This window comes from Phodopus roborovskii, unplaced genomic scaffold (genome assembly GCF_943737965.1).
Source record: "Phodopus roborovskii unplaced genomic scaffold, PHOROB, whole genome shotgun sequence".
NCBI classification, from domain to species: domain Eukaryota; kingdom Metazoa; phylum Chordata; class Mammalia; order Rodentia; family Cricetidae; genus Phodopus; species Phodopus roborovskii.
The window spans coordinates 5,804,427-5,827,029 of NW_026126585.1; the positions used below are offsets into that span (position 1 = coordinate 5,804,427).

The 22,603-nt window shown below is 47.2% G+C and overlaps 1 protein-coding gene across 1 annotated transcript in view; it reads right to left on the bottom strand.

Annotated features, from left to right (window-relative positions):
- Cfap221 (cilia and flagella associated protein 221) overlaps positions 1-22,203 on the bottom strand; it is a 68,970-nt gene extending 46,767 nt beyond the window's left edge. Inside the window, exons 1-6 of the mRNA XM_051203980.1 lie at positions 22,093-22,203; positions 20,170-20,355; positions 16,621-16,721; positions 12,363-12,449; positions 12,095-12,193; positions 9,021-9,121 (exon numbers count right to left, since the gene is read on the bottom strand). Of these exons, the coding sequence (XP_051059937.1) occupies positions 9,021-9,121; positions 12,095-12,193; positions 12,363-12,449; positions 16,621-16,721; positions 20,170-20,308 (527 nt within the window). The 5' untranslated portion in view covers positions 20,309-20,355; positions 22,093-22,203. The remainder of the gene's footprint in view (positions 1-9,020; positions 9,122-12,094; positions 12,194-12,362; positions 12,450-16,620; positions 16,722-20,169; positions 20,356-22,092) is intronic.
- Between the last annotated feature and the right edge of the window lie 400 nt (positions 22,204-22,603).

Sequence of the window (22,603 nt, forward strand, 5' to 3'; positions counted from 1 at the left end):
CTCAGAAAGGATAAGGCCTCCCTTGGGGAGTCAACAAAGCCTGGCACCTTCGGTGGAGGCAGGGCCAAGTGTCCCCTACCCCTGTATATGTTATATTCTTCAGTGTTAGGCCTAGCAATTAATCCATGAATGTTTTGTGTGTGTGCAAGCCCTAGGGATCTCCCTGTCTCCACTTTCCCAGTGCTGGGATCATAAGCATGCACTACTACCATACCCACTCTTTCACAAGGGTTCTAGGGATCTGAACTCTGGTCTTCATGCTTGGTGGCAAGTACTTACTGGACTTAGCCACATCTCCAGTCCGCATGAAGACTTACTCTAACAATAAAGATTGTCGGGACTTGGTATGTGAAGTTAGCATGGCTGCTTAAGCATGAATACTGAATGCATGAATTGTAGACTGGATGACCCTAGATTGAGAAATAGACTGCCTTTACCCACCCCTCATGCACACATTCATTTGCTCTTGGAGCCTATCATAAGTTTAGGTCATTTTACCCACCACGAAAGCCACATGAACAGTATGCACTAAGACTATGGGAGAAGAGTGTGTTAAGGTTTTTAAGCTGGGCTTTCCTTTGCTTTCTCTCAGGATCCTTATGTCCAGAATTTTGGGGGAAAAAAAAAAAATGTTGACTCAGGTCTTCCAGTGGAAGTCCCCTCTGTTGCCTACCTGAGTTTGGCGCCCTCTTCTGCTGGGTGAAGGGGAAGCTCTTAGGCACTTGCATTACTGTTCAGAGTGATCCCTAGAGTTTCGGGTGGGAATGGTTTGCTTTCTTGCTAAGATCAGAAAATAAGACTGTCTCAAGAACTGCTAGATAGGTTGTACAGGCAAAGCACCTTAGATCAAGGAAATTCCAACTACAAAGGAGACAGTTGTTCAGATAACAAAAATACGGGTGCTTGTCAAGTGACAGGAAGCCTAAGAGTATGTATGCATGTGTGTGTGTATGCATGTGTGTGTGCATGTGTGTGTACGTGTGTGTGTGTGTGTGTGCACGCGCAGCTTCGGAGGATTGAACTCAGGTCCTCACACTCGTGAGGCAAGCACTTTAAGTGGAGCCATCTCTTCAACCCATGGTCATTTCTTTCGTACAAATACCGATTTTGAGATGTAAGCTAACTGCTCTCTCAGAGATCCAGGCGGCAGAAAAGCTGAAATAACGAAGTATTTCCCCGGGGTTAAATCATCCTTACTGGTGTAAGAAACAAGTTGTTATTGCCCCTGTTTTTTTTTTTTTTTTTTTTTTTTTTTTTTGTATGAGAAAACCACAGTGTTGTACCAAATCAGTGTGCCAGCCATTTTTGTGTCCCCTCCATGCTGGCATCTCTTCCTGCAGAAGTGTATATTAAAAACTGCTTCATTTCCTTCAGACTCTTAAATGTGCTGTTTTTTTTTTTTTTTTTTTTTTTTTTTGCCAACGTGGGGACATTTTCATAAAATACTGCTATTTCTTTAACTCTACCCTGAATCTGAGACACACAAACAGAGAGTCCTTCGTATGAGGAAGAATAATTTTTCTCTTCCTCAAAGCTCTTCGTGAAGATGGATTTTTAGGCTTCTTTCGATGCGTTTGCTGTGACCTGGGGCAGCTGGTTCTCAGAGTCGGCAAAGGGCATGCTACACTTAGCTGCTGTCTGTGTCATCAATCTGTCCTGTCAGTGCTGCTTAGAGAATACACATTGCCATGCAGCCAGAGGCTTTAAAAGCCAGGGGCAGAATTCTGACTGGTTATTCCCACACGTAAATGAGCCACAAGGTCCAACATGTGTATTAGTTACTTTCCTCATTGTTCTGACAAAAGCAACTTAAGAAATGGTTCGTTTTGGCTCATGGTTTGGGGACACAGACCGTTCTGGTAGGGGAGGCGTGATGGCAGAAGCTGGAGGTGGCTGGTCACATTACAACCACAGTCAGGAAGCTGGTGCTCAGCTCACTGCTTCCTTTGCATTCAGTGCAGGACCACAGGATGGTACTGCCCACATTCTGGGGTCTGCCCCCCTCAGTTATGTAAATCTAGACACTCTCTCACAGACATGTCCAGAGTTGTTTCTACAGTGCCTCTGAGTCGTATTGGGTTGACAATCAAGATGAGCCATCATGAGTTATGTATAACCCACTAGCTGGTTGGTGCAAGAAAGATGGCCGATGGGAGACATAGCCTGTGGATTGGCTCCGGGTTTCGGCTGGCTATGTGGCACCAGAAAGACATTTGTTCTACTTTTGATCCACTCTCATGTAGCCCAGGCTGGCCTTAAGGTCACTATGCAGCTGGGGATGATCTCAAACTTTCATCTTCCTGCCTCTACCCACTGAGTGCTGGGATTCCAGGTGTGTGTCATGACACACAGCCAGAAAGACAGAGGAAGATGAGTTAATGCAACCTCCTCAGAACCAGGAGAGTGGAATGGTACAAAATTCCCATATCTAATACAAGGATGCCACTTATTGTGGTATTTAGGAAGGGATAAGATTCCATTTGCAGCTACAATAATCTCAGAGATATCAAGTGACTATCAAATTTGTGTGTGTGTGTGTGTGTGCGCGCGCGCGCGCGTGCGTGCCTGCGTATGGAGCCCAGAGGTCTACACTGGATGTTGCCTTCCTCTATTGCCCCCCTCCTTTTCTGAGAGTCTCCCACTGAACCTGGACCTCACTGGTTTGGCTAACTGGCCGGCCAATATGCTCCAGGGACCCTCCCATCTTCACTGGCCTAGTGCCGGGGACACAGATGCACATCTGGCTTTTATGAGGGTGCCGGGATCCAAGCTCAGGCCCTCGAGCTTGTGCAGCAGGCACTTACTCACTGCTCCTACAGCCCCAGGACTACCACGTTCAGCAAGCCAGCATGGTCGAGTTTATCTAGCTGCAAACTGTAAAGTGAGCCCACGGAGGGATAGAGAACAGTAGGTCCTTCTGCACGCAGCAGGGACACTGTTTGACTTAGGGATGCTGGATGGACACTGGAATGCAACTGTCTTATTTACAAAGACTGTCAGGGTGCGTTTTAGCAGATCTTAAGCCACCAAGGTTGTTTATGGCTAGCTGGCAAGTGTCCTCATAATATTTTAGCACAGTAAGGGAAACCTAACAATGGTCAGATCCAGCCACCAAAAAAAAAAAAAAAAAAAAAAAAAAAAGTAGATGATGAATCGAACAAGTCTACTTTGTGACTAGAGGAAGATGGATGGAGATACCGTCCAGACTGCAGAGAAGCTTAGGTCAGGTCATGGTTGCTCTCCTCCCCAGAAGTATCCCACAGTAAGAAAGCCACGAGTGACTTCAACACAAGTCCTCAACTTCTAACAATTTCGTCCAAATTCTTTTATGCGCAAAGGGGGAAACAGACTCTCTCGAGTCCCCGTGTCCCGGTTGGCTTTGAGTGTCAGCTTGACTCAGCCTCGAGTCTTCGGGCAGGGGAAGCCTCGGTGCATTAACAGTATGGATCAGGTTAGCCTATGGGCATATCAGGGGGTGGGGCGCTGCTTTCATTGTTAATAGATATAGGAGGCCCTGCCCACTGTGGGTGGCACCGTCCCTAGGAAGGCGGTCCTGAACTGTGTAAGAAAGCTAGCTAAGTATAAGCCAGCCTTCAAGCCAGCCCAGCACCCAGCATCCTCCAGGGTGCCTTCCTGATGTGCTTCTTGGCTGAGGTGAGCTCCTTATTTGGAGGTAACATGGTGTGGAACAGCAAACAGTCCTGTCTCCAAGTCCCTGCCCTGACTTCCTTCGGTGATGCGGTAGGACCTGCACCTAAACTATTCCCCCTCTCAGGAGCTTCAGGTCAGGGTATTTGTCACAGAAAGAGAAGGAAACCAGGCTCCTGTGCTTTGACGGATTTCCGTCTTTCCGTTGCTTTTCTACTTCATGATGCCCAACAGTTCCTCTTCGGCAGAAGAAATGTTACGCGTACATGGCTCAGTCAGTTGGTACAGTGCCTGCTCTCCGAGCATGAGGACCCGACTTTGATCCCAATAACCCACATAGACAAGAGAAGAAAGATGGACCCTGGCTTTGTGAATGCCTCCCTCCAGGGGTTTGCAGGGGAACAGGGCACACAGGTGCATTAAGTGCACGGTGATGGTCAACGCTGACTGACATCTTGGCAGGATCTAGAATCCTAAGTAGGAGACAGGCCTCTGCACACATCTGTGTTTCCAGACAGGGCTAACTGGGAGGGAAGCGCTACCATGAACGTGGACTACACCATCCCAGGGGCTGGGGTCCTGGGCTTAACAAGAAGGAAAGGGAGCTGTGCACCCGCGTTCATCCATCTCCTTCTGTTCCCTGACTGTGGCCCCAGGGACTAGCTGCCTCGCCCTCTGCTGCCTGTCTTCCCCACTGTGATGGGTTGCACCCGCTGTCACTTCCCTGACCCTCACAGCAGTGATGCCATTGATGAAGGGCCCCTGGGTCTTTTCTCTTCTACCTGATTTTATCTCCTTTAGGGTCTGCCTAGAAGCTGAGGGGCGCTGGCGCCATGCTCTTAACGGCCTCCAGAACCAAGAGCTGAAGTGCGTGCACTCTTCTTCATAATTCAGAGTCTCAGCTATTTTATTATAGCAGCAACAACAAAATGGACTGAGACAGCGCCTAACACATCAGGCATTCGAGAAATGAGTGAGTACTGAATGAAGAACCATCCGAACGACACACTGGACCGCTAAGGTGGCCCAGGAGCCATACACTTCTGAGAAATGTCTATTCAAATGTCTAGTAGCAAATGGTTTGGACCAAACGAAGCAAGGAAGGGTCTGGGTGGCTAAACGTTGCTAAAGAGACTGTAAAAGGCCAAAAGTCTTGGGAAGGTACCGCCTGCTGCCAGGATGTCTGGAGGAGAAAAATAGCGTGTTTATCTTTTAAGAGATTTTTTAAAAAATGTATTATACCATTATAAACAGTAACTCAATTAAGTAAATTGTTTAGCTGATTTTTTTTTCATTCTAAATACAAATGAGACGCATTATGTGGAAAATAGCTTGGGGGGAGGCCCCGGGGAGGGTGGAAATCTGTCTCAAGGGCCGGTGACTGATGGTCACAGTAAAAGGCATGCTGCTTGTACCGCTTTCTTAGACCATTTCCCCCCTCAACTCGTAGGCCTTGCTTGTGACCCAAATGAGAGGTGGCTTGCAGACAGAAAGGAGAACTCGAGAATCGGGGAGTTCTTGTTCCCTGGCTCAACCACTTGATAAATGCCCGACTTGGCCCACCTATGGGAACTGCCTATGTACTCCACCAGTGTAGCAAGCTCACATTTTAGCTGCCTGGGGTCCTTACAGGGACCGCTTGTCTGAGAAGATGGTGAGGACAGGAAGGGCTGAGAGGGAGGAGGAGGATGTGCTGGCATGGAGTCCGGCAAGAATGGTTTGGGGGAAGACAGGGACTAGGAAGGCATGAGGCCGGGAACCTACAAGCTGTGTGCTGGGAGATGGCTCAGTAGGGGCCCTGGTTTGTGTGTAAAGCATCCCTTGTCGGTACAGGTGTTGGAACATTTGCTGATGGTGAGGTCTGCGAGGGCTGTGGAGCCTCTGGGAGGTAGGACCTTGCTGGGGATGGGGGTGGGGGTGTGAGTGGGGATAGGGGGTGGAGGGCTACGGGTCCCACCATGCCTGCTGCTCTTTTTCCTGTGTGTGGATGGAGATGTGATCACCCAGTTTCCTGTCCTACACCATCCCTGCCTTGCCTGCCACCATGTCTTCCCCAGCAACATGAAGTCTGTCCCTCTCAGCCCCCTTTAAGTCACTTTTGTCAGGGTGTGTTGCCACAGTGGGAAAGGGAAGGTGGCCAGGGGAGGGCCAGACAGCTGGACTGGACAGATGGAGTTCTTAGGACAGTAGGTATTTCCTGACAGAGTCGAAAGATTTATTTAAACAACAAAAAAAATTAAGATTTTCTTTTATTCTGGGCAGTGGTAGTACATGCCTTAATCCCAGCACTTGAGAGGCAGAGGCAGGCAGAGGCCCGAGTTTGAGGTCAGCCTGGTCTACAGAGTGAGTCCCAGGACAGTTGGTATTATACAGAGAAACCCTGTTTTGAAAGAAACCAAAACAATGTATGTATTATTCATTGGGCGTGTCACACATGTGTGTGCCGATCATAAGATAACTTGTAGGAATGGGCTGTCTCTCTTGATCATAAGGGTTCCTTCCGGGAGTTGAACTCAGGTTGTCTGGCTTGGAAGCAAGTACATCTACACCCTGAGTCATCTCTCTGGCTGAAGAAAAAGATTTCAATACTTTTCTTTTAGAGACCAGTTCTCTATGTAACCTGAGCTGAGCGTTTCAAGCTTTGAACAACCTACACACCCGCTCTATAACTAGCAGCCAAATGCCATCTCCTTCACATCTCTAGGGCAGACGGCACTATGCCTGCTGGTCGGTGTTTAGTATTTGCTGAAAGAATGTGCTATGCAGGATTGGGGAGATGGGTCAATTGGTAAGGTGCTTGCTTTGCAAGTATGAGGTCCCAAGTTTGGTCTCCAGAAGCCATGCGATAGAAAGCCAGGCATGGGGTGTGTGCACGTGTAACCCCAGCCCAGGAGGGGTGGAGACAGGCAGATCCTTGGGGCTCAGTGGCCAGGTAGTCTAGACTACTTGGCAAGTTCCAGGACAGTGAAAGGGCCTGTGTCAAAAGAATAAATGAATATAGACAAAAAGTGAGTGGCGCTGAGGGACAACATCTGAGGTTATCTCCTGGTGCCCACCATAGACACGCACGCACGCACGCACGATGAATATAAACTGAGCCACAATTGGAATAACTAGCCATTTCCACAGCAGGAAGAACAGACTCCGCGGTATGGTCTCACTTGCGTTCCCTTCTTCCAAAGGAAGACTGGGTAATAGAAGGTCATGTGATCCAAACCGGTTCAATAGACACAGCCGTGAGTTCTGGCCTAACTCTTGAGCCCCTCCTGTCCCCTCTGTTCCAGGCTAGCGTGGGTCACTGTCTTACCTGCCATTGAGAAGGACAGCTCAGGTAGCAGAAACAGGACAAGGAAAGAACCAGGGAGTTCCCAACTGATTCTGGGTCCAGCCATACCTGGAGAGTTCAAACAACCCAACAACCCCCCCTTTCTTAATGGTATTTGGAACCAGTTTGTTCGAATTGTTTGAACCATATTGTTTTGTCTTTTGCTGCTGTAAATCCTGTCTAACTGAGGTGCCAGGATTAACTTTTATCAGAAAAACCACAAGTCTATGTTTTCTTGTGTGTGTGTGTGTGTGTTATGTGATATGTGTTATGTGATATGTGTAGATGGAAATTTCTCTTCTGCCACCATTCAGTCCCAAATAAACATTCAGTCCCAAATAAACACACAGAGACTTATATTAATTATAAACTGTTTGGCTGATGACTCAGGCTTAAAACACACAGAGGCTTATATTAATTATACACTGTTTGGCTGATGACTCAGGCTTCTTACTGGCTGGCTCTTTCTTAAGTATTAACCCAAACTACTAATCTTTGTATTCCTACATAGCCTTATTTTACCAGAGAATGCCTGATAGCCTATCTTCCCAGTGGCTATATGGCATCTCTCTGGCAGCTCCTGTCCCTAGAATTCTCCTCATCTGGTAGCCCCACCTGGCTACTGGCCAATCAGAATTTTATTCATCAACCAATGAGACAAACATACAGAACCACATCCCCCGTCACATATGTGCATATGTGTGTACCCCACGTGCATCTGTATGGAAGCCAGAGAAGCATGCCAAGTGTCTTCTCTCATTTGCCACCTCATTCCCTAAGCCAGGGTATCTCACTGAGCCTGGAGGGCCCCGGTTTGCTTCCTGGCTGCTGTGATAAACACCATGATCAAAAGTAACTTGAGGAGAAAGTGTTTATTATATCTTACATCTCACAGTCTATTACAAAAGGGAGATGAGGAAGGATCCTGGAGGCAGGAGCTGAATGAAGCTCAGGCCATGGAAGAGGGCTGCTTCCTGGCTTGCTCCCCATGACTTCTTCAGCTTGCTTTCTTACATAATCCAGGGCCACCTGCCTAGGGTGGCACCACCCACAGTGGCACCTCCCACATCCATCATTAGTCCAGAAAATGCCCCACAGGCTTGCCTACAAGTTAGTCTGATGGAGGCAATTCTCAACTGCTGGTCCTGCTTCCCAGATGGCTCTAGCTTGTATCAAGTTTTAAAAAAACAGAAACAAAAACAACAACAACTCATCAGCACCAACAAGCTTGCCATTTTTTTACGAGGCTAGCCAGCCATGAAGACCCTATGATCTCCTTGACTCCCCCAACTCCAGTACTTGGGTTACAGGTACATGTGACGACATGTCTTAGGGTTTTCATTGCTGTGAAGAGGCACCATGACCATGGCAACTCTTACAAGGAAAACATTACATTGGTGTGGCTTACTTACGGTCTCAGAGGTTCGGTCCTTTATCACCATGGTGGCAAGCATGGTGGTGCACAGTCAGACATGCTGCTGGATCTGAGAGTCCTACATCTTGCAGGCAACAGGCAACTAACACACTGAGCTGTATTCTGTGCATAGGAAACCTCAAAGCCCATCCCCACAGTGACATACTTCTCCAACAAAGCCACACCCACTGCAACAAAGCCACACCTCCTAATAGTGTCACTCCCTATGAGATTATGGGGGCCAGTTACATTCAAACTGCCGCACCTAGCTTTTTATTTTATTTTATTTATTTATTTTTTTGTATACACTTGGGATTTGAACTCAGGTTCTCACGATTGTGCAGCAATCACTCTTACCCACTGAGCCATACAGTCACACTTGTACGTTTCTTAATTGAGAAAAATTATGTGTATGTGTGTGTGTGCATGGATGCCTGCAGAGGTGGAAAAAAAGGGGTCAGAGCCCCTGGAGCTGGAGTTAAGGGGGTTGCAAGCCACTCCACATGGGTGCTGGGAACTGAACTCTGCAAGGGCAGCAAGGGTTCTCAACTGCCGACCCATCCGTCCTCCAGCTCTCTGTTTGTTAACCTTTCACACCCTGTGATGTCTGACTGGTTCACTCTGGGAACTCACCTCTCTCCGAGGAGGACATCTGATAGATTTATAAACGTGGGGAAGTCCAGGTTATTCAAGACAGGGTAGGCGTGAATGGGAACAAGCAGGGTGTCATCTCCCTGAAATTGGGGTAGGGGATTAAATTTAGCGTTTGGAAAACTATCACTTTGAAAGATAAACATCTTTAATCATTAAAGAATTTCCTTAGGAAATTTCAGTGCTTTAAGTAAAACGTTAGAAATACTGGTTATCTTTTGTGAGTGTACATGTATGAACATGCGTGTAGGTGAATTTCTGTGGGTGTGTGCACGCTTAGGGAAGCCAAAACTTTGGATATCACTGTTTAGGTGCCTCTACCTTTTAATTACATAGACAAGGTCTCCTGAAGGCCTGGAACTTAACCAAATATTCTGGGATGGCTATCAAGAGAGTCCCAGGGGTGCACACCTTTAATCCCAGAACTTGGGAGGCAGAGGCAGGTGGATCTCTGTGATTTTGAGACCAGCCTGGTAAACAGAGTGAGTTCCAGGACAGCTAGGGCTGTTATACTAAGAGACCCTGTCTCAAAAAACTGAGACAGAGAGAGAGAGAGAGAGGATCCCCAGGGATCCTCTTGTCTTTACCCTTCTACCCTACCCCCAGCAATGAGATGACAAGCATATATCACCATAACTATCATTTTTAAAAAGTGTCTTCTAGGGGTCAAACTCTGGTCCTTTGCTTGCATGATGAGTACTCTACTGACTGAGCCATCTCTCAACCCCTAAAACTTGCATTTTTAAACCATAAACAAAGCACAAACGATGTTTAAGTCTATCCTTTTTTTGTTGTTTTTTGTTTGTTTGTTTTTCAACAAAGGGTTTTCTGTGTAATAGCTTTGACTGTCCTGGAACTAGCTCTGTAGACCAGGCTGGCCTCAAACTCACAGAGACCTGCCTGCCTCTGCCTCTGTGATTAAAGGCATTGCCTGTCGAACTGGAACCCTGTTTGCTATTTACCCACGAAAGCTAAGGCACTAATCCCCAGTGTAAATATGAAGGCATTGCTGTACCTGCTTCCTCTTGGGGAAGTCATAAGGGAACACATCAGTTAGGGACCAAGAGTGGAAGGCCATTCAGCAGGAAGAGAGCACAAAGACAGGTTCTAGCTCATTCTAGTTTGGTGGCGGTCTTGAACAAGGCCTGTGATTTCTCCAGGTTTGTTTGGTCCTCAACAAAATGGACATAGTCATACTTTCCCTTAAGGATATCTTTAAAATTCAAAGCAGGCTATGACCTTAACATGTAAAGAGTACCCCATCGATATGGGATACCTTTATTCGCTTAGTGAAACACACCCTGGGACTCTCTGTACCTCAGCTTCTTTGACTCTGTGTGAGGTCACATAACTGAATATGGGGCTATAAAATATTTGGTAATAGTAAAAGGTTTCTAAATGCACAATGACAAAAAAAAATTAAGAATCAGATGCGTGCTGAATCTGAGAGGTTTCCAATAATACTTGCCCACGGTCCATTGCCTGATGCCACTGTAGCCTTGGTTCTGAATACGGGACATGTACACTAGCGGCATACTGTGACTGCAAACAATGACAGTCAATGCTGTCTGAAACGTTTTGGCTCAGATACAAGGCCATTGCATGCTACTAGCTGTAGAATTTTCTAATTGCACATATAAAAGAATTCTGTTCTTATGGGAATCTAACGCTTTAATTATGGAAATGCAGGCTTCATTTTTATCCTGTTTCCCCTTGGCAGTGATGTTGTCTTCTTATTTTCTCCTTGGCACCTATCAAATCAGTGTATCTTTGGGTTGCATTATGCTCGAACATTCAGTTTTTATGTATTTGTTTGATGTGTGTGTGTGTGTGTGTGTGTGTGTGTGTGTGTGTGTGTGTAGTGTTTGCATGCATGCCTGTGAATGCATGAAGAGGCCAGAGGAAGATATTGGGTACCCTGCTCCATCCTTCTCTGCCTTACTCCCTAGAGACAAGGTCTCTCAATTAACCTAGGACAAGGTAGTCTGGACAATCCTCCCATTTCTGTCATGGCTCAGTGCTGGGGACACAGGTGTGTATTTCCACTCCCAGATTTTTACACGGGTTCTGGGAATTTGAACTCAGGTCCTCAGGCTCGCAAAACAGGTGCTTTTCCCACAGAACTGTCTCCCTAGCCTTGACTTCATTTCCTATACTGGGTTTGGCTATGTAACCCAGATGGCCTTGAACTTGGGACCCTTCTGCCACAGCCTCTTCGGTACCAAAACCACAGGCAGAGGCCTTTTAAAAATGAAAATCAGAGGGAACGTATCTTTAAGCCAGACCTTACTTACTATACAAGTTGCAAGTAATAAACACATTATTTGAAAGAAAAGGGAAGCCCGTTTGCTGATAAATTGGAGCCTCCCACTGAGTGCAGCTAACTTTGTGGCTAGGGGAGGTGGCTGCAGGAGTTGCTGACTCCGCCTGGAGGGTGGATGAAGGGACCTGGGACAGACTCCTGAGAGATCAACCAGTGAGGGCACCTCAGGTCAGGTCTCCAAGGCCTCACTGTCTGGACATTGCTCCTGGAGCCTCGGGCCAGTCACCGTGTTTATAACGACAGAATGGGGCACTATTTGTTTTCTAGCCCTAGCGCCACAGGATAAATGGAGGTTTGGCATGGGCAGTGGAGGGATGCAGTGCAGTGTCTAGGAAGTCTTCCCAGGTTCTCTGTGGTTACATCCTTGTTGGGATGCAGGCGCAGCCCTGAGCCCACAGCCTCAACCGCCACTCCGAGAGTGCTGAGGGGTTGTCGTGGCTCTATCTTCTTCCCTTTGGGCTACAGTATGTTAAGTGTTAGGCACCAGACCAGTAGGATGTTTTGGGAGCCTGCCCAGGATCACCACATCCAAATCTCTTTGCAGCTGGAAGGAAGGTACAGCTGTGGGCCATCTAGCTCCTACAACAATGAGAAACTGAGAGGCCCTTCTAGCTCTTCTTCATCTTCCTTCTGGATATGAAGCGTCCCTCCCCTCCCCGCACACACACACACCACACACACACACACACACACACACACCCTACTACCCAGATAGCTACTTCCAGAAACCCACCTTACAGTGAATGCGGATGCAGTCATAATAGTAACGCCACTCATCTGGAGAAAATGTAACAGTGACCATGAGAGACAAGCCTGGGATGAGGCGGTGCTCCTGGAAGGCAGGTAGGCTGTGTTGGGACAGGCCCCAGACCTGGCAGACAGCAGCCCTCGGGGTGGGGTAGAATGGAGGGTGCACAGGCTCTTGTCCTAGAGGGCCCGAGACAGAGACCACAACCCAGCCCACATCTCCCTCAGCGGGGAGGGTGACCCAGGGACAGTACCTTCTTCTCATAGGCGATCCTGAAGTATTTGGTCTGTGGTGGTAGAATGTGAAGGTGTGTGTCTTCATCTGAAATATTGGCAATGTGCTGGGGGAAGAAAAGGGTGAGTTAGTATTTGACTTTTTACGTATCCCTCTCTTCATGGGTTACACCTCACCTTGACTGCAAAGAGGGTTCGAGGACACCTGTCACCTGAAACTTTAAAGGGCATGAAACATGGGACGGGAGATGGCTTAGCCAGGGAATTGCTTGCTGGGCTAGCACGAGGAACTGAGTTCAGATCCCCAGCCACCCATGTAAAAATCTGGGCGTGGCTGCGGCAGTTTGTACCTGTGAACTCCAATGCTGGGGAGGAGATGGGGAACCCCTCGGGCTCCTTGACCAGCAAGTCTGGAAGAACTGGTTAGCCCCAGGTTCAGTGAGAGACTCTGTTTCGAAAAATATCGTAAAAATGATCGAAGAAGACAGGTCTTCTTCTGGCTTCCTTGTGTATACACATGTGTGCATGCATTCACACACACACACACACACACACACACACACACACACACACACACTGGCTTTTCTTATCTACTTATAAAATGTGTGTTATACATGTTCATTTATGTATGTGTGTTTGTTTTATTTTTATTTATTTATTTATTTATTTATTTATTTATTTATTTATTGAGACAGGGTTTCTCTGTGTAGCCCTGACTGTTCTGGAACTCACTCTGTACTCACTCAAGGTTGGCCTTGAACTCACAGAGATCCATCTGCCTATGCCTCCATGAGTTTTGAGATTAAAGGTGTGTGCCACCACTGCCCCAATGTACATATATTTACATGTAATATAACATTTAATATGATCAATAGCACACAACTTAAAATATGATGCTTTTTCTGGGTGGTGGCACACACCTTCAATCCCAGCACTTGGGAGGCAGAGGTAGGTGGATCTCTGTGAGTTTGAGACCAGCCTGGTTTACAAGACCTAGTTCCTGGATAGGCTCCAAAGCTACACAAGGAAACCCTGTCTCCAAAAAACAAAAAACAAACAAACAAACAAAAAACCAAAAAATGTTTTCAATCTCAAGTTCTAGATTGTCAATTGATTATCAAAAATGATTTTGTTAGGACTGGAGAGACATGGCTAGTCCAAGTTCCTCATCCTTTCCTCCTAAGGAGAGAAGACATGGTTAGTTCTGACCCTACTTTGGAAAACCAACATCTCCGGAGTCCTTGAAAACTAACAGGAAGTTGGACAGAAATCTGGAGGGCACTGCTCATTACAGGTTAATGAATTTTGTCTGGGCCCACAACCACACTGGCCGTCTCCTAGGAAAAGTGATGGCTTATTTATTAATGAATATAATTTATGAGACAAAAAAATTCTATCCCCTAAAGGAAGGAAAAAAGAATACAAGGGTCCTTGGGTTTTGAAAAATGGAAACAAAACAAAGATTATTATTTAAAATTTCCAAGTAGACTCAAGCACTGATATAAATTTGTATTCAAACAGATGCCTCAAACCCTTTAGATCTACATGACCTCAGTGTTAGTGAACACACAGTCATTCCTCATGTAGGCAATTTGCATAGTTTCCTGTGCCAAAACCTCCTAAAGTCCTTGTCTCATCTACTATAAGAATGAAGAGCATCTCACCATCTCAACAATCACACTACCCACATTACAGAAAATATCTACCTCACTCTGAAAGAATGCAATTACTGTGAACCATCCTGAGGGGCTTCAATGGTGTCAACACAGGGTTAAGAGACCAACACAGGCTGGCTGCTACCCTATCCATCTGTAGCCTCGCCCAGAACATATCCAAGGTTTTTAGACCCAGCTTCCATTTCAAGATGAGCTCTGAGTGTGCCTGAGCCTATACCCAAGTCCCCATCAACACCATCATTTCGGGACTAGGGATCTCTCAGTTTGAGCCCCAGGGTTTGGGATAGCACAGGAGTTGTGAGTTCAGTACATCAAGCCGAGGGTTAATCCTGGAAGGAATTGGTATCGCTTGTTTTGAGTTCAGCTGCTTTCACTCAGCAAGCTGTGGCAGTTACAAACAAGTAGTAAGAAAGGTTTTAGATGGAAGTCTGTGTTTCTGAAAACTAAACCGTGCAGTGGGAGACCTTAGGTATCCCTCTGCAGAGCCCTGGAATATAAGAACGATTTGGGATCCTTTTTGGCACAATAGAAGACTTCTGTTGATTTGGGGAGGGGACCCTAGTAAAACAGACCAGTTAAGAGTTCTCTCCTTGTTTGACCAGAATCTTTTTTGAAACTGGAGCCACCCATATGCACACTGAGTGTGAGGTCATCCATGGAGGGCGTAAAGCAACCTGCAGTTAACACATCTCAGAAGGAAAGTGATTCTCCCTCACTAGTGGCCATCAACTGCCAACAGCTCCTCAGCTAGGGCCGCTGGGGCCTCTGTAGTCTTTCCCAAAGCCTTGCTGGGATTTTGACTGGCTTGATCTTGTGAAGGTCTTGTGCAGGCAGCCATAACTGTGGGGAGTTGTGTGCAAAGTCAAGGCATGGCCAGGAGGCAATATTTCATAGGCCACTCTTCCCCATCATCTGGCCATCACTTCACCCTGAGCTTTGTGGGTGGTGAAGCAGGTCCATATATAGACGTGTCTCCTGTGGCTTAGCCCACGCTTATTGTTCCCAGCCTGTCTATGGGTTATGAATGCTTTTGGTAAGAGCCTTAAGGTAATTGCGTTGGGCTTCTATTTAGGTTTCCTGATGGGAACAGGAAGCTGGCTTTCCTACCGCCTCCCTGAATGCTTTTAAGATGAAATCATGCTGTACTTTTATCTTCTTGTTGTTTGTTTTTAATGTCTGATAGAATCAGTGTGATGCTTTTGACGGCACACTGTCGGTACTGAGGGAGTAAACGGCCAAGCCAACCTTGCCAGGAGGATGTGTCTGACCCCATGGAGCTAGAGTTACAGGTAGTTGTGAACTGCCCAATACGGCTGGGAACCGCAGCCAGGCCCTACTATAGGAGCAGTAGGTGTGCTTAACTGCAAAGCCACCTCTCCAGTGTCCTCGAGTGGTCCATGTTGATATCTTAATCCCAACTCACACGGTAAGAAAGAACAGCAAAGAGGCGCTGTGCCTAAACCAGCCATCCTGGCAGACCACCGTCTCCTCCCACACCTAGACGCATCTCTGGGCAGGCATGGCACCTGAGCAGAGCAGGTCAAAGGCAGGCCTGCCTGGGTGTCCTAGGAAAGGGACATCCTCTTCCCTGGCGGTGTAACCACACTGGTTTGGAGGAAGACAATCCCGGAATGCAGTCCTAACCCTCTCACTCAAGGTCCTGCGCACTGGAACGAGTGGATTAAACTTGTGGAATCGGTGAGGGGGTTTCCCTAGATGGGCATCTCTACAGTGGCCCAGGAGGGACACAGTTTTGGAAAGAATGCTGAGAAGAAAACACTCTTTCCTCTGAAGAGGAGTTTGCTTAAGGACACTGATGTTTCTTCAAGGAACTGCCTTTCTGACTAAGTCTCTCTCTCTCTCTCTCCTCTCTCTCTCTCTCTCTCTCTCTCTCTCTCTCTCTCTCTCTCTGTGTGTGTGTGTGTGTGTGTGTGTGTAGACCAGAGGTCAACCTTGAGTGTCTTTCTTCGTCATTTTCCAGTTATTTTTTTTTAAAGTTATTTATTTAGAGGGTGATCATGTGTCATGACACATATGTGGGGCTCAGACAGTTTCCCTTGCTCTGTCTTGGGGATCCTGGGGATCGAACTCAGGCTGTCGGGGTTGGTGGCAAGTGCTTTAACCATCTGAGCTACCTTGTTGGCTCTACCTTTAAGATTTTTGTTATGTTTATTTACTTATGGGGGGGCAGTGTGTGTCATGGATTGCTTATAGAGGTCAGAGGACAAGTTGTAGGCGTTAGTTTCTCCCTCTACCATGCAGCTCCCACAGCTTGAACTTAGGCTGTCAAACTTGTTGGTAAGCACTTTTGCCCACAGAAATGTTTTTTTGAAACAAGAACTCTCGCTTTTACCTGGAGTTTATCTGTCCACTATCTACCTGTCTCCACCTTCCTGGCAAATGGGCTTACAAGCCCACGCCACCAGACCCAGCTCTTTGACAGGTGCTGGGAATCAAACTCAGATCTTCATGATTTCATGATTGTGCTGCAAGCACCCCCCCACACACACACACACACACTCAAGCCACCTCCCTGGCTTCTGCGCTAGGTCTGAATTAAGACATAAATGCTCCCCACCCCGTGCCCTTCAGAAGTACCTACCAGAACCTGCTGGTGCTGTTTCTCTATCTCATAGCCTCCAAAATGGACTATGCCTGGCCGGGCCTGGATGGCCTTATTGTTCAGAAGCTTGGCATAAACCCCTATAAAAGAAAGACAAGTCCATCGTGAGCTCTACAGAATACCACACAGAATAGCATTGGGCTGTCTTTTCTTTAGAATACTTCAAGCACATGCAACGTCCAGACAGTGGATACAGCTGTCAATAAGATGGATTAGGAGCCCCAAATAAACTGGACTGAGTCTGCTTTCTGTTTTAAAAAAAGATTTGTGTGTGTGTGTGTGTGTGTGTGTGTGTGTGTGTGTGTGTGTGTGTGTACATGCGTATGCACACTCCCACCTGCCTGTAGAGGCCAGACTAGGATGTTGAATCTCCTAGAGCTGGAGTTCCAGGCAACCAGCTACGAGCTGCCTGATATGAGTGGTGAGGATCGAACTTGGGTCTACAAGAGCAGCCAGCGCCCTTGACAGACTGGCCTCCCCACCCTCTCCCTTTCATCTTGTTTATACATGCCCATTACCTATTCAAGTTATTTGCTCCCGACGTATGTCATGCATGTGTTTGTGTGCACTGGCAGAGGTCAAAGGCCAGCTTCTGGTGTTATTCTTCTGGTGTTGCCCACTTTTTTTTTTTGTTTGTTTGTTTGTTTTTTGATTTTTGAGGCAAGACGTCTCTCAGGCCTGGAAATTAGATGGTAGGCCAGGCTGGTTGGCCAGCGAGCCCCGGGGAGCAGGGATTACAAGAACATATCAGGCATGACTTGGGAAAGTTTCCTCCAGAGCGTGGAGTGCGGTGCTGGAGATGGGACTCAGGGCAGGGCTCTCCCAACCGAGGTACGTCCACTTCTGCTTTTTGTTTTGTTTTATTTTGTTTTAATGAATTTGAAAGAGGAGAGGGATCAAGATTACTTGGTTCCTTTGCGGGAATCTCCCATGACCTCCCAAGACACAAGAAGAAAAACTGGGCTATACTGCACTAACACAACCAACTTTACCTGACCCAGAGTCCACTCAAAAATAGTTTTCAGAGCTGGATGTGGTGGCATACACCTTTAATCCCGGGACTGGAAGGTGGGGGTACAGAGGCAGGAAGGTCTCTGTGAATTTGAAGCCGCCTTGGTCTATATAATATTCAAGTTCCAGGATAGCTAGGGCTACACAGACAGACCTAGTCTCAAAACAAAACAAAAACAAACAAACAAACAAACAAAAAAACAAAACAAAACCATTTTCAACCAGGCATGGTAACACACGGCTATAACCCCTGCGTTTAGGGAGTGGACAGGGACAAAGGAGGAGGACCAAGGGTTTAAGGCCAGCCAGGCTGGGCTACATCAGACCTTCTCTCAAAAGCAAAACAAGACAAAAAAGAAAGACGGAAGGAAAGCTCTTCTTATTTATTTTTTAAAATCTTGTTTTACAAACCTACAATTTACTCTAGGGCAGGAAACCAGCTCAATAACAGATTCCCTTGCTTGCTTGATAAGTAGAATGCTCTTGGACTGATCTTCAGCATTGCAAATCAACTATTTTTTCATGCTAATTTTTTTGGCTTGGGGCTCATAAGGCAGCATGCAGTGTTCCTGCCTGGAAGGGGTCAAGTATACCAGTGTGTACTCACAGTCTTAAGGGGACAAGAGTCTCTTGGAACAAATGCGTTCCTAAGGTCTGAAGTGGGGCTTGTAGGATCAGTGTGTGTATGTTGGGGGTGTGGCTAGCTTTAAACTTGACATAACCTACAATCGCCTAGGAAGAGGGTCTCACTGAAGGACTGTCTAGAATCTAGACTCTAGACTCTACATCAAGTTGGCCTGTGAGCATTGTCTATGGGAGACTGTGTTGATGTGGGAGGACCCAGCCTGAAACCATAGGCTGCATTCCCTGATTTGGGGGTCCTGGACTATGTCAGAGAGCATAAGCATTTATCTCTCTCTGCTCTCGGTTACGGGATGGGCCATGAGTAGCTGCTTCAAATTCCCATCTTGAATTCCCTGCTGTGATGGGCTGTCACTGGATCTGTGAGCTGAAACACATAGACCCTTCCTCCTCTAAGTTGCCTTTGTCAGTAATTTCATCGCAGCAATGCACATGAAAGTAGGATGGGTTACTACTAAGCGTGACGATGTGGCTGAATGTCACCTCCGTCCTCACAAGCCATCTACCTCCTGTAAATGGTGGGACTTCCCCACACGTCAGCTGCTCCAACAGTGAAACAGACATAGAATGTTTTCAGGAAGTTGTTATATGGCCGTCAAGAGAAACTCATAAAGATCGATGGTTAGCCTCTCTCGGAGGTTAGGATTTTCCTGGAATCTTTCCTGGTGGGTGACTCGTGTGCCTGATGCTGGGGATGAGTCAGACAGGACACAGCAATGGTGTCAGGTCAGACAGAGCAGGGTGAAGCTGGAAAGAGGCAGGGGAAACTGGGGAGACGGGAGAGGAGCCCTTCACCCCGGAGTCCGGTTGAAGCCATCCACCAGCAGACAAGCAAAAATCCACAGCAATGAATAGCTACTTATGGCCTCTCCCCTCCCAACTGGAAGGCTGGATGGTTCTGAGGACCTCATCAGAGAATCCCTTTACAGGGAAGGGACTGTGGTAAACCCTTGTGCAAACCTAGTGGTTTCTTGTTTTACTTTATCAGATTGCAACTCTGAAGAATTGCCAGAGTTGCCCTGAGATCTCATCAAAAGAGAGAGAAAAGGAAAGAAAAGAGCTCTTGGCAACCCTCTGAGATGCGCCCCGTATCAGGGACATGTGAACAGAAATAGTTCTCTGAGAGAAAGGCACTTTAGGAAACGGAAGTGGGACAAGGCTGGGGAAAGGTCAGAGTTCAACAGCGGATACTGTGTATCAGGATTCTCATATTGCAGTGTGGTGGGCTTTTGGGTCATGTGAGTAGTGTTCATACTTTCTGTAAATGCTTTTACTACATGCCAGCCAGTGAGCCTCAGGGAACCCCCAATCCTCGGGGATCCTTCTCAGGGAAGCCGGGGTCACAAGTGCATACCACATGTCACTCACTGAACTTTCTAGTCTTGCTTTGCTCCTCACCCTACTCTCCCCACACAGCAGCATGTGCAGAAATGGAAACCATGGATCTTGGTGATTAATTTATACCGGAAAAATCTATTGTTCGGAGACGGGAGAAATGGCTCAGTGGCTGAAAGCACTTTTAGTTCTTCTGGGGGACCTGAGTTTGGTTTCTAGCATCCATGTGAAACTGCTTACAACTGTCCGTGACTCCAGCTCCGGGGGATCTGATGCCCTCCCCTCTTTCAGAGCCTGCATGGGCACCCCGCACATGTGGCTTACACCTACAAACATATACATACATGCAAATAAAAATAAATGTTGCTTTAAATCTACCACTTCAGCAGCTAGATCTAGACAGAACTACCATTCTTACTAATAAAAACTGTCACGAGCCTATGAAATGATACAGCAAAATCAGTACCCACAAACCCAGCTTCCTGGACTCGGGATCCCCTGGAGACGTAATTCGCACACCAACGGTTGCTGCCCACTTACTGGATTCTAGGAGGTGGTTAGGCACTTCTGTTCTTTTCTTGGGTTCCTCCACTAGGCTCTTCAAGAGGAGGGGTGACACCTTATCAAAGGGTTCTTCTGCATTTTTTAGTTCCTGCGTGGGCTTTTTCACAACCGCCATTTTCTCGAGCAAAATGGAGCTGTCCTTCTAGAGTCAAAGGTCTTTTCCTGGGGAAAAAAAGAGGAGAGATAGAATCGTCACGAGAAATCACGCACACATTTCTTCTTAGCTTTTTGACAAATGTGCCTCTTGTCCCTGTATGGTGTACTGTGGTTCCAACCCTGCCTGCTCCCATCTGCTGGACTCTGCATTCCCACACACAGCTGTCTCATTAATCATTTGACACCACACACCATGACCCAATATGGCAACATGCTTCAGATTCTCCCATGACTCTTCAGAGCTTTTCTGAAGCGTGCTCCTGGGGTGCTTCTTGGGCACACAAAGCTGGGAGGGGCTCTCAAAGCCCAGTCACTTTGGAAAGTTCCCTGTTGCTACAATAAAAAGCAAGGCAGGGGAGGAAAGGGTTTATTTTGGCTTACAACTCCAGATCAGCAAGGGGAAGTTGAGGCAGGAACTCAAAACAAGTAGCCACATTGACATCCACAGTCAAAGGCAGAGAGAAATGAATGCTGCAATGCTAGCTGCTTCTGGACTTTCTTCACGCTTACCCTGTGCAGGGCTTAGCCTAGGGCATAGTGCTACCCACAGTAGGCTGTCTTCTCACATCAACTAGCAATCAATCCGCAGATACTAAGAGGCCAATCTAATCTAGATTCAGTGGGTCATTAAGACCCTGTTCTCAGACTATGCTAGACTGTGTCAAGTTGACAGCTACAATTCTTTCTGACTTGTCTCCACATCACATCCACAGAGGGATCTCTTCAACATTTTGAGCTGGCAAGAGAGAGGTAATGAAGCCTTTAGGTGGCCAGGTTGCAGAGACCTGGGGCATGCCTGGGAACTCTACAGGTCCCTATTGTCTTTGATAGTCATTGGAAATCCCACTTCTCTCTTAAACACCGATTCCCAGCCCCTTTTCATATTCTTTCTCAATTACTCTTTTGTGAGTCATTTGGTATGAACACTTTATTGCCTTGAAACAGTACTCATAATTCCACATTCTTAAAACTTTTAATTATTAGTGTGTGTGTGTGTGTGTGTGTGTGTGTGTGTGTGTGTGTGTATTGTGGGGACCAGCCGTGTACATGTGGAGGTCAGAGGATAAACCACTTTTATGTGGATTCTGGGGATTGAACTCAGGTCCTTGGGCTTGCAAAACAAGCACATTTATTTCGCTACTGAGCCATCTCCCTGGCCCCAAACCCCACACTTTCTATATTAGACACAACTCTTAACTAGAGGTCTTTGCACGAGCTTGCTCAGAGGAGCCTCTGAAATTAAAGGCAAAATCAAGAATGCATGTTATGAGTTTTGCTTTTGTTTTTCTTGGAGAAGTCCCATAGCATTGGAGAAGACACCAGAGAGCACAGAGATACAGTTAAAGTACACAGTAGCCGCCAAACAATCATTTTCAGGAATAAGTTGGTCTATAGTCTCCCCTGCACCCTCTTTCAGAGGCAAAGGCGGCGGCTTGCTCCTCAGCATAGCCCTGGGTCGGGCCTCAACCCTCCTCCTGCACACCTTCCTTCCAATATCGGACCCCTAGTTCACCCTCCAGCCCCTGCCACACAGTCACTGCCTGTGTACCAGGGCCTCACCCCGCTAATCCCCTCTTCCAACCCATGCTAAGGGTTGGTTAGAACGCAGACTCACCCACTACCCCACCCCCACCATTTCTTTGAGTCCCCGACCCATTCCCAAGATGAACACCTTTTAGACACCTGCCTGGGGTTCCCTTTTAGCAGCTCAGCGGCCACCTTGGGACACTCGGGTCCTCTTACCCAGCAGATGATAGTTCCGGGGCGGGATTCGGCTGCGCGCAAGAACCTACTCAGAGCGTCGCCATGACAACGCAGACGCATTCCCAGGATATGCTGAGGGACGCGCCCAAACAGTCCCCAAACATGGGGGAAGTTGGACGGCTTTTGTTCGGGAGCCGGGAGCCGGGGCGAACTTCTTAGGACTCTGAGTAAGGTGCAGAGCCTGAGAAAGACTAGAGAGCGCCCCTTACTATGTGGGAAACCAATGGATTCCCCGGAGCTGAGAAAGTTTGGCGACACCACGGACTGGCAAGTGTGACAGAGCAGATAGGGGCGGGACCTCCTTCTGTACATTCCGCGGCCCACACCCCCAGTTTCACACTTTGATTTATGGTAAAGTTTATACACTAGCAAAGTTAGACAGACTAGTTCCCCGCACTGCAACCAAGATCAAATCTCAGCCAATCAAATTTCGTCTGTACTTTCTATTATTTTGAAGAAATCCCTATATACCATCCTATGCATCCCTTTT